At 31.8% G+C, this 13,989-nt stretch overlaps 1 protein-coding gene across 1 annotated transcript in view; it reads right to left on the reverse strand.

Moving 5' to 3' along the window:
• The window catches only part of LOC145667149 (uncharacterized), a 74,805-nt gene that overhangs the window by 16,222 nt on the left and 44,594 nt on the right, over positions 1-13,989 (reverse strand). Inside the window, exons 7-8 of the mRNA XM_081734891.1 lie at positions 9,351-9,443; positions 505-730 (exon numbers count right to left, since the gene is read on the reverse strand). Coding sequence (XP_081591017.1) covers positions 505-730; positions 9,351-9,443 — 319 coding nt within the window. The remainder of the gene's footprint in view (positions 1-504; positions 731-9,350; positions 9,444-13,989) is intronic.

Here is a 13,989-nt window from a genome sequence, read left to right on the forward strand (position 1 = left end):
GTTATTCGCCTGTTTGAACAAATCATCTGTGCCAATTTTTGCACGTTTTTATCTGTTTTTGATGTCGAATGACGTCGATTGTTGCTCTTTCCAATCGACTCCTTGCCGCTTCTGAATAACTCATACCACTTACAAACAGTCTTCAATGCTACCGCTTCATCAACATACCTGATTTTCATATTTCGTGAGTTCCTTTTGTACTTTTTTGCAGCTTAGAACAAAACTTAATGTTGCCACGCGACAGACACTCTTAACACATCCTCCATTCTTCTGCCTCTGGAACCCAACTAACATGTCAAACTCGACACTGACTGTACAAAAGGTTTGGGCTACCGGGCTTACTACTTGAAATGGATACAACGTCGATAGATGGCACTGTGCAACTACATTTACCGTACTGTTTGATCACACTTTGTATTTATATAATTAAAGTAATATTTAAACTGAGATATTCTACTTATTAGATAATAATTAACAGAAGAACATGTATGGTAATTAACTCACCTGTATACTGATGCTCGATGGCTTTGATTTGGTCTTCCGTGAAGTTCCAATGATAGGCAAGGCGCTTCCATTCACCTTGTCCAAGGTGTTTGTAAGCAACCTTGTACAGAAGCTCACGTACTCTTTCATGGCTACGTCCTTCGTCTCTACTAAGCCGCCATTTCCGCACTTTAGGACCAGTATTAATGGCGTTTAGGTCATTTTCGGTGATTTCGCTCTTCTCTTCCTGTTAAGAAAAGAACTCAGTTTTTGGCCACTTTCGCAGCCCTTCAGAGAAATTTAGTCAACTTGAAGATCCATTAAACATAAAAAGGTGTTCAAGAAATCGTATAGTTCAACATGCATAATTCTTATTACTAGTATTTTTTTCATTAGATTTACAGATTCGCTTAAATATTTTTGAAATACTACCACATAATTTCATACTTGTGAATATCATTAATCTGAAATTTAAAATAATAATGTATTTATTTCCTTTACATGTTTTGTTCGAACTTAATATAGACTACAAAGTATTTTGTTTGTTTCATATAAATGAGATTGAGTAGTTACGACCATAAGTTTAAGATTAATCACAAACAAGTACAAAAGTTTCTGCCTTTTACTTTTGATAAATATTTGCAGAAATAATAATTTTCCCTAAAAGTCTGCTGCAGTTTTATTTGCCCATACAGTAAACAAAATTTCACAAGATAGTTTCATACCGTATCATTGATTATACTACATAGTACATAATACTACATGCTTATTTCTATTTTTGTGAAATCTGTTCATGGATTCCGTTCGTACTTATATATTAAGCAGTTTCAATCCAAGATATATTTGTTTAGAAACTGAAATTCTAATTTTACTGTGTACAAAAAAAACAAAATGTATTTAGTACTAGTATTTTTTGTGTGTGCATTGTGCATCAGAATAATAATTTTAGTTCGTAGTCTCTTTTATAAACCAAGTTTGTTGACATCAATAAGGTGCAATTGACAGGAGTGACAAAACTAGATACTACAATGCAGCCCACTTATAAAGAATTTCAAGGGACCAACACAATGTGTTCTTTATGTCCGTGCTTCATTATAAACAAACTCGTGTATTTTTCCGAATTATGGGGAAAAAACAAGATTAGATAACAAGCAGATATATTTAAAAAAGAATATACAACAGTATAGCATTATACCTGAAGATAATTTTGTTAATTGGGTTGTTATCTAGCCTCCCAACATATTGAAGTTCTTTCTACTTTTTCAAGCACGCTTGAAGAAATCTATAATTTTCTTCTGAACCGTGCCTGCTGCCGCTGTTCGTAGCACCGTCGCTTCTATTCCTCAAATACCCGAAATGCATTGTCAGCACTGTGTTGCTATTTTCGAAACGATAGCGTTGCAAGTTTTCCAAACTTTGGATCACTTCTTTGGAACTCACGGGTTGTTTCACATTTTCCACTTCTCCCTCATCATCGAAATCTGCTTCATCTTCTTTCGTAGCTTCCTCCTCCGCTTTTCAGCGTGTTCGGCGAGATTTCATATTTTCTAGCAATCTCATTTTTCTTCAATTTTACCTTTTCGACGTTGTGTATAATTTTAACTTTTGTCTGAAGAAATATGGCTTCCTTTTTTGTACCATCTTTTAATTTAGCGATGCACAACCACGAGTTAAAAAAATCAAATTGGGGCGTATTCCTACCTTACAGTTACCGAAAAACGCACCCCACTTTCTCTCCGCGTCTAACACAATGAGCCCCAATGAAAACAGAGATTTATTTTTAACCTCGAACTTGGACTCTAGTGGACGCACGTTGCCGAAAATATGTGCACCCGAGGCGATTTATGCTGTCATTCGAGTGGGAGGAGGAGTGAGTCATGCTGGCTTGCACAGCGACAACAGCTATGAAAACCAATTTTGTGTTACCTGAGCTATCCACGAGCAGAAGAGAAACATGATCCCGTTCTAAAAACTTCGCTATAAGCAGTCTTTACGGAAGATATTGTTCGTAATATACGGTCATTTCTTCCGTGTTTTAAATAGGCAGTGTGACGGGGATTTCATTTATGTTCGTAACATCTAATAATTCGCTATTTCCGAGTTAGTTATAAGTGGGTTGCACTGTATTGTTTTTTATAGTTCCCATTTGACAAACCTGTCTAATTTCGTTCAAAACATGCCATAATCCTTCCTTGCTTCTACGTGTTATAGTGATTTGTACTGGTATTTTTAAATCATTTTTTGTTAGGACTAAATAATAATTGCAGCTATTAGGTCAGATTTTACTAAAATATTTTGAACAAAGTGTGAGCTAATGCAGTATGTATAATGAAATAAATCATATATTCGTACGTATTTCTAAACGTTTAGAAATTAGCTCATTGAGATAACTTCTATTAATTCTAATTTCCAAAATTCTGTTGATTACATGTCTGCTTTTCGTTTCTTAAGCAACTTCAGTACAGGTGAATGAAAACAGTTTTGGTATATAAATTATGGATATAGTAGAAGATGCTAAAGAAATATGATCTTTTAACTTTTGTAACTATACGGAACAGGGTGAGAAAGAAAAACTTTGAGTTACTCAGCTACCGTCCACTTGACAGTGACAACATATTGGGCAAAACTTTTGTCCCATTTGATAATAACAACACACTAGCGAAACGTTCATTTGTTTCAGCTCTGCAGTTGATTTGACTTCTTATACACTACATTCATAAAAATCAAATGAAGCTCTATTATCTTTCAGGAATTATGGACTATTTCTACTGTATTAACCTAATCACAGTTATATAGTACAGTTTTTAGATACTGTGAATTTATGATGTAATAATCTAAGAAAAAGCAACTCTCTCTGTTATTTTCTATTGAAAATGTTCTGACAGTCGAAAAATATTTATCTATTTATATATAATCTAATATCTCTGTATTACATCATACAACAATTTCATTTCCCTATTATTATTTTTATACATTTTACGAAACATAATTTCGTTTCTAATACACGTTCTTGTTGAATTTAAAACTTCATAAATACACACAACTTTATCCCTTCTAATTAATAAAAACAACTATTGTATCAAAGTAGCCACATTAGAAAGAAAAAAATAAATAAATTAGAAACATGCAGTAATGAAATAAATAAAAAAGTTTATAGGATAGATGAGAAAAGACATTCATGCAAAGAGAGAATTTCTAACATCTTAGATTCACAATTAAAAAAAAAATAATTATATTCATCTTAGAGCTTAATAAAATAGCAAATTATATGTTTGACAGCTGAAACACTTAAATACACTGAAAGAAGAAAGTGCATTTTGTGTTGAAATTTGTACCGTTTGAGTATATATTGCTATAACAGACATCCATTGTCTCTAAACAAATATTTTAAAACTTGAAATGAATAATTGTGACGACTCCTGTTCAAAATTATATATTTGATGTCAAAACAGGCAAGCAACATCATACAAATACTTAAAAAAATATATTTTTCTGTAATATAAACAGACAAAAAGACTATTCTCATAATACTGTAAATACTATGAAATTAATTTTTGCGAAAAATAACTTAATTTCTGCCTGCTGCAATTTGCATCAACAACTTGCATTAATTAGTTAACCAATTTTAAAAGTACTTTTATAACATACAGTGTAAACTAATAATTAGATTGCGATAATATAGCAAAAAGATATACTATACTGGTTTGTTAAGGTTAACTTTGACAATAGATCAATAATTTAATGAAGATAGTAAAAATAATTTCGTTTAATTTTGGTTTGTTGTGTTTGTTTTCAGTTTGTTCAGAAATTGATGTGTCTTAGTAAGTAATCTATTTGCTAAAAGTTTTACAGAGAATGTTATTCTTTTGAAATTAAGCGCTTCTTAACAAAACTTATGTCGAATATATTTCAGTATATTTCTCTCACGATTTTGTTCTCTGGATACGTCTTCAGCATCATCTGCAGGTCTGACTAATAACTCCACTTCTTTTAGAAAAAGAAATTTACATGTAAGTGTCGGGAAAGTTCTTTCAAAAATTAATTTCGTTCAGTTTGAGATCATTTTCTATAAAAATAATTATGTCTTCATAGTCTCCTTGTTAAGAAGATAATTCCATACTTCTTTGTTTGTTCAAAATTGACGTCTCTTTTCAGCTCTAATGCTATGTAAGACATGAACATATAGTCATGGTGGCATTATAATGCGTTCAGTGATTTTCTTTCAATTGTATAATTTGCTCCTTAAAATAAAACAAATTAGTGCCATATAAAAGATTTATAAAATACATTAAACAAAATCATTATATAATCTCTTTAATAGTTTCTTATTTGTTTAAAAGAATACTGGTATTTCCAATCACATCTGTAAAAATATTTATTGTAAGCCACACACCATTTTACAATAATAGGATCAAAATTAAGGATGGAAAGAAAAAAAAGTATACGTACACTTGGGTACTAAAATATGTCGGTGAACGTAACTTGTTATCTGCATCAAAAGATAGACACATTAAAAAAAATACAGCAAGATAACAACACTTAATATGGTTGAAAGAAATCTAAATTCACTCTACTTACAGATTTCTGCAATTCCTGAATTTCTTTTAAGCTCCCAAGCTTTCGACTCTCCCCGGGAGTCTTGGTCACGGAGGTTAAAAGCAGGAAGAAAAAGAATAGAAACATCAAGGAATAAAAATGGAAAGGGCTTACCAAGGTAAGAGCTGTGTTGCACGGAAACACGTTGTCAAACACGTCAGAACAGAAAATAACTTTATCCAATTTAAGAGTTATTACATAGATCCCAATGAAAATATCGTGCATTTATGAAATAAAATGCAATTGCCAAGAGAGTTATATAGACAAAACGAAAAGAAATATAAAAATCCGAGTAAAGGTACATATTAGAGGTTCAAAAGCGGAAAATCTGGTGTCAGGGTTTATCGCAGCATTTAAAAGAAACGCAACATAGGGTAGAAGATTCAAAAATTTAATTTGGAGCTAGAAATGAAGTAAAGAGACGGGTTTTTGAAAATTTATTTAATCATTAAAAAAGGAAAAAAGAAATTAAATTAGGATAAAAGATGGTTGAGTGACGCAAGGGGGGCTATAATTAACAAAATTTTCATAGCACTGCAGTGCACTGGCATGACAATAAAAATAAAACATGACTTGGCAACCTTCCAACAAGAAATAGGAAAGGCGCACAAATTTATTCCGCATCACTTCATCTGGAGATTTCTGACGCACTTGACAACGGGTTTCCTTACAACACAACTCTTTCCTTGGTAAGTGCATTCCACTTTTATTCCTTGATGTTTCTGTTCTTTTTTTTTTTTTTTTTTTCCTAACCTCCATGACCAAGACTCCAGGGAAGAGTCGAAGGTTTGGAAGGTTAAAGAAAATTCAGGAATTACTGACATCTGTAAATAGAATGATAGTTACAATTCCTGAGAGTGGTTTTGCATTGTCTGAAATCTAAATTCGTTATTTAATACGAGAAAATAATAAACAATATTACAGCAGGACTTATTTAAGAATGGGAAGCGCTTAAGAATAAACTCAAAGAACAAGCTTCCAACTGAAGCAGAAGCTGAAAACGGGAAAGACATGGACTGAATAAGTAACCCCGACCACGAATGAAGAAATACTGGGCAAATGTCAAAGTTCGGAGAAACAGTTGAAATAAAATGGTCCTTAGTTGGCCAAAACAAAAGATTAGAACAGGACTTATAACAATAAAATCTCAACCATATCCAACTTCACCTTACGTGGTATATGTACGACATGTGTGGTTGAATTCTATGCATGTGTACCCACAAACATGAAACACATTTGCTATCGTCTTGAGTTGTCCTCCATTTTCTGCCGTTTTTTACGCAGGTAGGACTTATTAAGATACTTATTAAAATATTTATTAAGATACTTAAAAAGTTAAAAAAGTTGATGTACAAGGCTTTTCTAAAATATAATCAAAAAGGATGTCAATTATTATATACACGATAATAAGGTAATTTCTTCTATATTTTACTATTACTTGCTTCACAAGGCATATACATTATCAACCAAATAAAATCTTGCATAAAAATTTACTCTTTGACCAATCTTCAAAGAAGTTGAATTATTTGTAGGATTTCCAGTTGATGCTGAAGGTTTATCCAGAGAAATAACCACAAGAAATTCGTAATATATTAAAAAGTACACAATAGTAATTTGGTTAAATAAATTTAAGTTAAAATTATTAATTTATTTTAATATATAAAATTTCTGTATTCATATCATAAGTTCTATATTAGAAAATTAAGAATGAAACATCAGTTTCGTATTATAAAATATATGTATATCGTTATTTGAGTCTTTTGAAGGATGTATAGTATATGTTTTCTTATTAAATTTTCAAATGAATATTTCAGTTTGGATTAAGTGTTTGCGATAATAGTATTAAATTATTTATCACTCGAGAACATTAACTTTAAGTGCACCGATGATTGTTCTAACTACAGCATGTAAGTACTTAAGAGTCAATTATTTATTAAAAGTTGTACCTTGCACAGAAATATTTTCGTACTTTGTTTGATTTTTTTAAAAAAATCCACAAGGATACTGTATTTATCATATATGATATACAGGACTCATCAGATTTTGACGAAACTTCACATGGAGATAGACCTTGAGTTGCTTAGTTACCATATGAAACCTTTTCCTGTGCAGATTTTTAGTTTCCGTGCTATTGGCCAGCAAAGTTTGGAATTAGACTTGGTAAAATTTTGGAAAAAAAAATCACTAATTGTTATTTAGAACAAGAATTAGCATAAAATACGTGGGACAAACCTATTGAATTTAATTTGAGGCTAAACGTAAAGTTATTCTGTAAGAGACCTAAGTCAAGATGGCCAGCTACCAGATTCGAAGCCGAAAGTTCCCGATTGCAAAGCAAGAAAACTAACTACTAGCCTACGTCCGCTGGACGTCAATCGATTTTATGTTTGAAACTGAAAATCACTTTTTAAAACACAGTATTTCTGGGAAGCAGATAAGTTTTAATCAAGTGATTACATAAGGAAATACAACACAATTTAGGACACTGATTTGAATCCAGACAACCGAAATACTGGTTTAAAATATATCGAAATTTTTGGTCCAAATGCAAAATATAATTTTGGCACCTCTTAAATTATTCCGTTCACTTCAATATTTTTATTATTTTCCTCAAATCAAATTATATGATCTCAGTCTCTCTGCAAAAGTTTGTAGAATATATAAAATAATGCTCAATAAACAGGTGATGTTTCGGAATATTTAATTTAAACTAGTTTTGTGTTAAAATGGGTTTTTAAGTCTTATTTTTGAAAGAATTCAGAAATGTCTTAAGAACAATAATTATTTTAATAGTGAATATTTGGTAAGTAAATTAATTAGATGTAAGTTAAATAATATGTAGAATTATTTTCTGAAGTCTTTAATATTTAGTAAAAGTCTGAAATGCTAGAGCAAACGTAGTGAATACTTTCTGTACTGTATGTATTTTTTTTTACTGTACAACGCATATGAATATATCTTATGACAAAATTTAAAGATGTGAAGAAGAAAGTATTATGCAGGATACGACTTGTTTGTAAAGTAGTAACATATTTATTTTTGAAGAGAAAAGTAATAAATTGTCCCTGATTTTTGATAAGTGTATCAAACAGTCCTTCTGTTAGACATGTATTACGAATGGAAGTATTGGAATAGCCATAGAGATGGCTTTTAAACGGAAAATAATGGAATATATAATTTTTTTGTACTATCATCAGCAAAAGTACAATATGTATGATTTTTTGTCAATAACTTTAGAACGTATGAACTAACTTGAATTAATTTCTGTTGAAGTCTAGAAGGATAAGATTCTTCAGCCCCAAAGAAGAGTATATTCAAATTTGTGATTTATTTCAAAGATACTGACAAAACAGTGAGTATGTATTTTAGCTCAGCAATGTGCCTACATTAATACAGGGTGTTCCAAAAATTTGTCACAGTATTTTGGAAATAGATTTTTCACATCAAAATAAAAAAATGTTCATTTGGACCTGTGGGCGGAAGTGCATAGTTCCGTAGTCATAGGATGCCAAAAACGTGAAAACATAAACTTTAAAGGTCTGTAGTTCCACTACTATAGGACTCATCGTAGTAAAATCAAGACATCACTGAGGAACTAGTATGTGAACTATCCAAATTTCCATGTTTGAAAACCTCCGGTATTTGCACAATCATTTTTAGAGAGGCTGTTTGGGAATACTTGATCACTGTCACCTACCTCTCTAAAAAGTAGTGTGCAAGTACTGGAGCATTCTTAAACATGGACATTTGAATAATTCACATATCAGTTCCTCAGTGATGTCTTGACCCGACTACAATAGATCCTATAATAGTGGAGCTATGAACTTTTAAAGTTCACTTATTTCACGTTTTCGGCACCCTATAACTCCGAAACTATCCACTTTTGAGCACAAGTCCATATGTACTTTTTTTCCTTATTTTGGTTTGAGGAATCTGTTCCAAAAATATTGTGATACATTTTTATAACACCCTGTATATAGCTGAATAGAGTTAAAGATAGGGGATAATCGTGAGATCAATAAAGAAAATTGTTTAAGTGCAATAATTATTATACTGTAGGTTAATATGACCTTTATTTATTTAATGCATTTAGAAATAGCATTTGAACCAGTGATTATTACAAAGAAAGTGTGTTTCTATTATAAACGAAGATTAACCTTAACAACCAGTTAAAATAATGCAAATTACATGTAATTAATTATATAATGAAAAATAAAATGAAATTTGTATATAATGCTTTTCTTATGCTTTGCAAAGTTCTGGGTACGTACAGTCATGCAGTCTAGCCTTGCTGTCTTGATGATCATGTCAACAATTGCTGTAAAGCTACCTCTTGCAGCTATATACAATGGCGTCTTCCCACTCTGGAAAAGCATTAATGGAATCTTTTTCCAATATAAGTTAACTCTTTCTGCGAAATTTGCATTATTTTTAAGCAAGATTTTTCTTTTTTCTACCCATATATATGTATATTTGTTTTCTAAAAGAGATAGTGCAGCAGGATTTTTATTCTTTTGTTAACATACTGACCTGACTTGCTTTATAAGTTGATTCAAAGCATCGTATTTCACTTATAGTACCATATCATCTTCAGAGATGGAACTTATTAAAGTGTATTTTCTTCATTAGATCCTTTAGTAATTATCCATCATATTGTAAAGAACTACTCTCCGTTGTTGATCTGTAGGATTGATTAAGCAAGATTGGTTTGGAAATGATTACCTCTCAAAGGAGGTTAACGAATGTTAATTTTTCAAAAGTAATTGGATTGAGAAATATTGCTGGAAAGGGAAACTGTACTTTTATTCAAAGGCATGATATTTTAATAGTTGAGTATGAAAAGTTATGTGATATTTCTTTTACCTTTGTTATATCATTCACTGAAATTCAAAATTAAGTCAAGAAACAACTCACAATCGATTATAGTTCGGTAATGGTAAGCATTAACCCCATTGTACATGGTCGTGGTTTTACATCAAATGTTGTATCAAACTTATCTTTGATAGTCATTTGGTCAAATAAGTTGGCTAAAACTTTTACACGCATTATAAACGATCAAATACAAAACTTAATTTCGTTGCTCATTTGTTTACATTTCTTTATTCAATTGTTATATTTGTTGGTAGGTATATAACACAACGCGGTACTCACTTGAGGAAGTTATTTAAAAGTAAGCTGTTTAAATCGTAAATTTTAAAATAAAGAGAAATTCGAAATAGGAACTGTGCATGTGAAATGTGAACGCTCATTAACCTCTGGCCTTGTCAATCTAACTTCAGGGACATTTTTTTCCAAAGCTTATTTGCATTTGTCTTTATTGTAATATTCTTTAAGTTTATAGTTATACAAAACAGGATGCTGCCTGTAAGCATCAGTAAGCATTGCGATTGCTTCCTGTGTCACGTTTATCGCCACCGCACAGTGATTTTCGTTTGTTTCCTTTGATGCCATGTAGGATATAAATAGAATATGTTTTATTTGAGAACAGTTGTATCAAATATTATAACCAATCCAAAAAGTTGCATACAACTTGGTATCGTAAACGTTCAAATTCCACTTTGCCGAAATGTTTGACACAATATTTGATGGAATATTTGACGATGTATAACCGGCTTTAGAGACATGAATTTTGTAGATAGAAACATTGGTCCTTTACCACCTAACATACACCTAATTTTTTTTTATTTCCTGTTGCTGATAAGCCACCGTGGATCAGGGGCGGATCCAGGACCAACTTCTGAGGGGGGGGGGGGTTGTCATACTGCTACCTTTAAGGGCTCCAAACTTTGGGATGGGTTTTATTTATATATATAAAATAAGAAAGCTTCCTATTCTGGGGAGGAGGCAATCGCCCCGATCGCCCCCCTCCTGGATCCGCCCCTGCCGTGGATGATCAACATGATACTCTACTACTGTAATCGAATTCTTCAACAAGTCTGGAAATAGCTTATCAACATCAATTTACAGTAAGCGGTTGCCAATCTATGGGGACAATACAATGAATTGAAGTAATGTAAGTAGATGGTTTCAGAGGTTTCGGAGTGGTAATTACAGCATTTAGCGCCAGCCATGATCAGGTAGACTGTGAACCGTCACTACCGATGAAAATGCACCAGCCATTAAGGAACTCATTCAAAAAAGACAGAGTCATCACCGCGAGACAGATCACGAAGCATACAGGCGTGACAGAATCATCTATGTTAACGCTAATAATAATACTAAAAGTAAGTGCTTCCTTGGTTCCACACGACAGTTTAGAAAATTGGCCAAGAGTAATAGACAGTGGTGCCATAATCTCCATATACTCCCGACACAGCACTATCGAATTTCTATTTCAGCGCGATCGGCAATAGAAGGCTCATCTGCGTAGAAAACAATTTCGTGGTAACAAGGAACTCATTGCACGTGTAAAAAGTTGGTGTAAAAAATAACTAACCTTAAGAATTTTACGAACTCGCATTCGTGTCATGGAAACAAAGATGACTATAGTGCAGTGAACCAAACGCATTATATATTGAGTGATATTTCCAAAGAACCAATGCTTCTTCTACAAAATTTAATTTCTCCACTACTTGCCACTTCCGAACTACAGTGGATTGTGCGTTACTGTAAGACCGATCTTTGAATATCTATCACGTGTTCACGTGAATTCATGCTGAAAATTTTATGCAATATTTGAAAGTTGTTTTTTTTTTTTTTTTTTTTTTTTTTTTTTTTTTTTTTTTTTTTCCCTGGACGAATAGAATGTACGTCGCTCATATTTGGATACTTTTGTTCCATTTTACCAGTTTTCTTTGCTTTCGAAGTTTGAAAAAGATCCAATCAATGTTAGAATGATGATTGATTAACATTATTTTCTAAAAATCAGCTATTAGTGAAGAAAAATCTACGGAGATATAAAATGAGATAGTTTTGAAGATATGATCAAGAAGAAGGAAATAATAACACAACCGCGACAAATTCTTACTATTTAACAATTTTATTCCATTTTCAACTTGTAAAACAATTTATCAGGAAAACTCTCGTGTAATATGTTCAGTTTCAGTCAGTTTGTTGTGACGATTTTCTTCTTTGAAACTTTATAAAGATTAAATTGTTTTTCTGTAAGGATTTTAAAGGACCAACGCAATATTGAAGAATATTGGTACCGAGACTCATCATATTTTTAATTGACATGAATAACATATAGGGGAAAATGTGTAAGAAATTTAACGTAATTAGTTTCGAAAATCGTTCAGAATTAATAAATAACAAGATTTACAAGTGAGAAATGGGTGGATATACAGTATATAATTTTTCATCTCTGACAAAATATGATTCTTATATTTGATACGAGAATCATTCAAGATGTCTCTCCTGACTATATTAGGAAAGTCCTCGGAAGTTCTAGTTCATATTTGATATATTACTTTTGCTGTTACACTTTGTAAGATTCTCAAAATTATATCGTTGTGATGTTTTTAAAATGTTTGTGTTTAAAAAAAAGTATAGCAACATACGTCCTGATATGCGATACTTGAAGAAAGAGACACTTTATACAACTTGAGCTACAAGACATCAGGTTTTAATGTAATGAAGGTAATGTCCGACACAGTTTACTAAAATGAAACAATTTAGTCATCCCTTTTATGTGGCCTAGATGTTTTGCTTGGTACAATTTATAATTTCATTTTGAAACAAATTTCAAAATAAACACCGCTTCAATAATTCAGATGTTATACTCAGATTTGTTCTCTTCAAACACTAAAAAAACAGAGTCATTATTTTAAATTGTTGCGTACACATTCGAAATTGTTACCAAATAAATTGAGTCTTTCGTGCTGGTCTAGTGATTCGAGGGCATGCCTTTAATTCACGGCCTCAGTAGGAGAGCACAAGACAATAATTTCACAGTCAATCGTTTCATTAATCATCCATCTTCTTTAGCCTAAACTTTAAACTAAAAGCTTTTAATTTCATTTCCAAATAAATTAAAACTCTAGAATGAAATTAAAGTTATGGAGACGCATGAGAGGATGATTCAAATTAACAAAAAAATTGGTTACCTAGCAATAAATCCTCTCGTGGGAAAACTAAATATTCTCCAAACATATCAGAACAACAAGTTAGTACCGTCTTCAGTGGTAAGGATAAAATCCCCAGCAAATAGCAATGCACAAAGTAATACGAAAGGAATCCAATGTTTATGGGTACCATATTATATAATAAATTTCCTCAATATATTCGGAGGACAGAACACAAAGAAGAATTCAAGAGATTAATGAAAACACTGCTTTTACTTTGTAAATGAATTTTTAGATATGTAAGTAAATTTGTCTATTGATAGTTTTGGAAATATATATTCTTTTGCATGCTTTTATATTGTAGATGTAGCATAGTAGTTTAATTCAATTGGTATTTATTTGTCATTACTACGTATTTTATATTTTTGTACCTTTGACGAGTCTTATTTATACGCACGTAATCGTGCAATATGTATGATTATAAAGACGAAATAAATAAATGAATGAATGAAAAAAAGACAAAAATGGATGAGAGAAATATGGTATGGAAAAAGGAATACAGATCACTAAATAAATATAACGTGAGAGATGGATACTAAAACCACGACCAGAGCACAGAGTGCGGAAGAAACACTTGAGTTGAAAGAATCGCGGTGTCTATCTTACTTCATTATCGCCAGATCCAAAATTCATATCAGAAGTAGGTAACCAAATTTTATCAATGTTGCCAAAATCCAGATTTAAAGCCGGTTTATATGTATGAGTAAAGAATGATTCTTTAATCTCCCGTTGTTTTTCTGTTTTTGCTGAACCTATCACATTAACCTGCTTTATATTGTGTACAGGCGAAATGACAATCCCGACATACCCTCTTCTTGTAACTTTTTAAACTGTCTAATGTATTTTT

Source organism: Thermobia domestica, chromosome 12 (genome assembly GCF_964235325.1).
Source record: "Thermobia domestica chromosome 12, izTheDome1.hap1.1, whole genome shotgun sequence".
Taxonomy (NCBI): Eukaryota; Metazoa; Arthropoda; class Insecta; order Zygentoma; family Lepismatidae; genus Thermobia; species Thermobia domestica.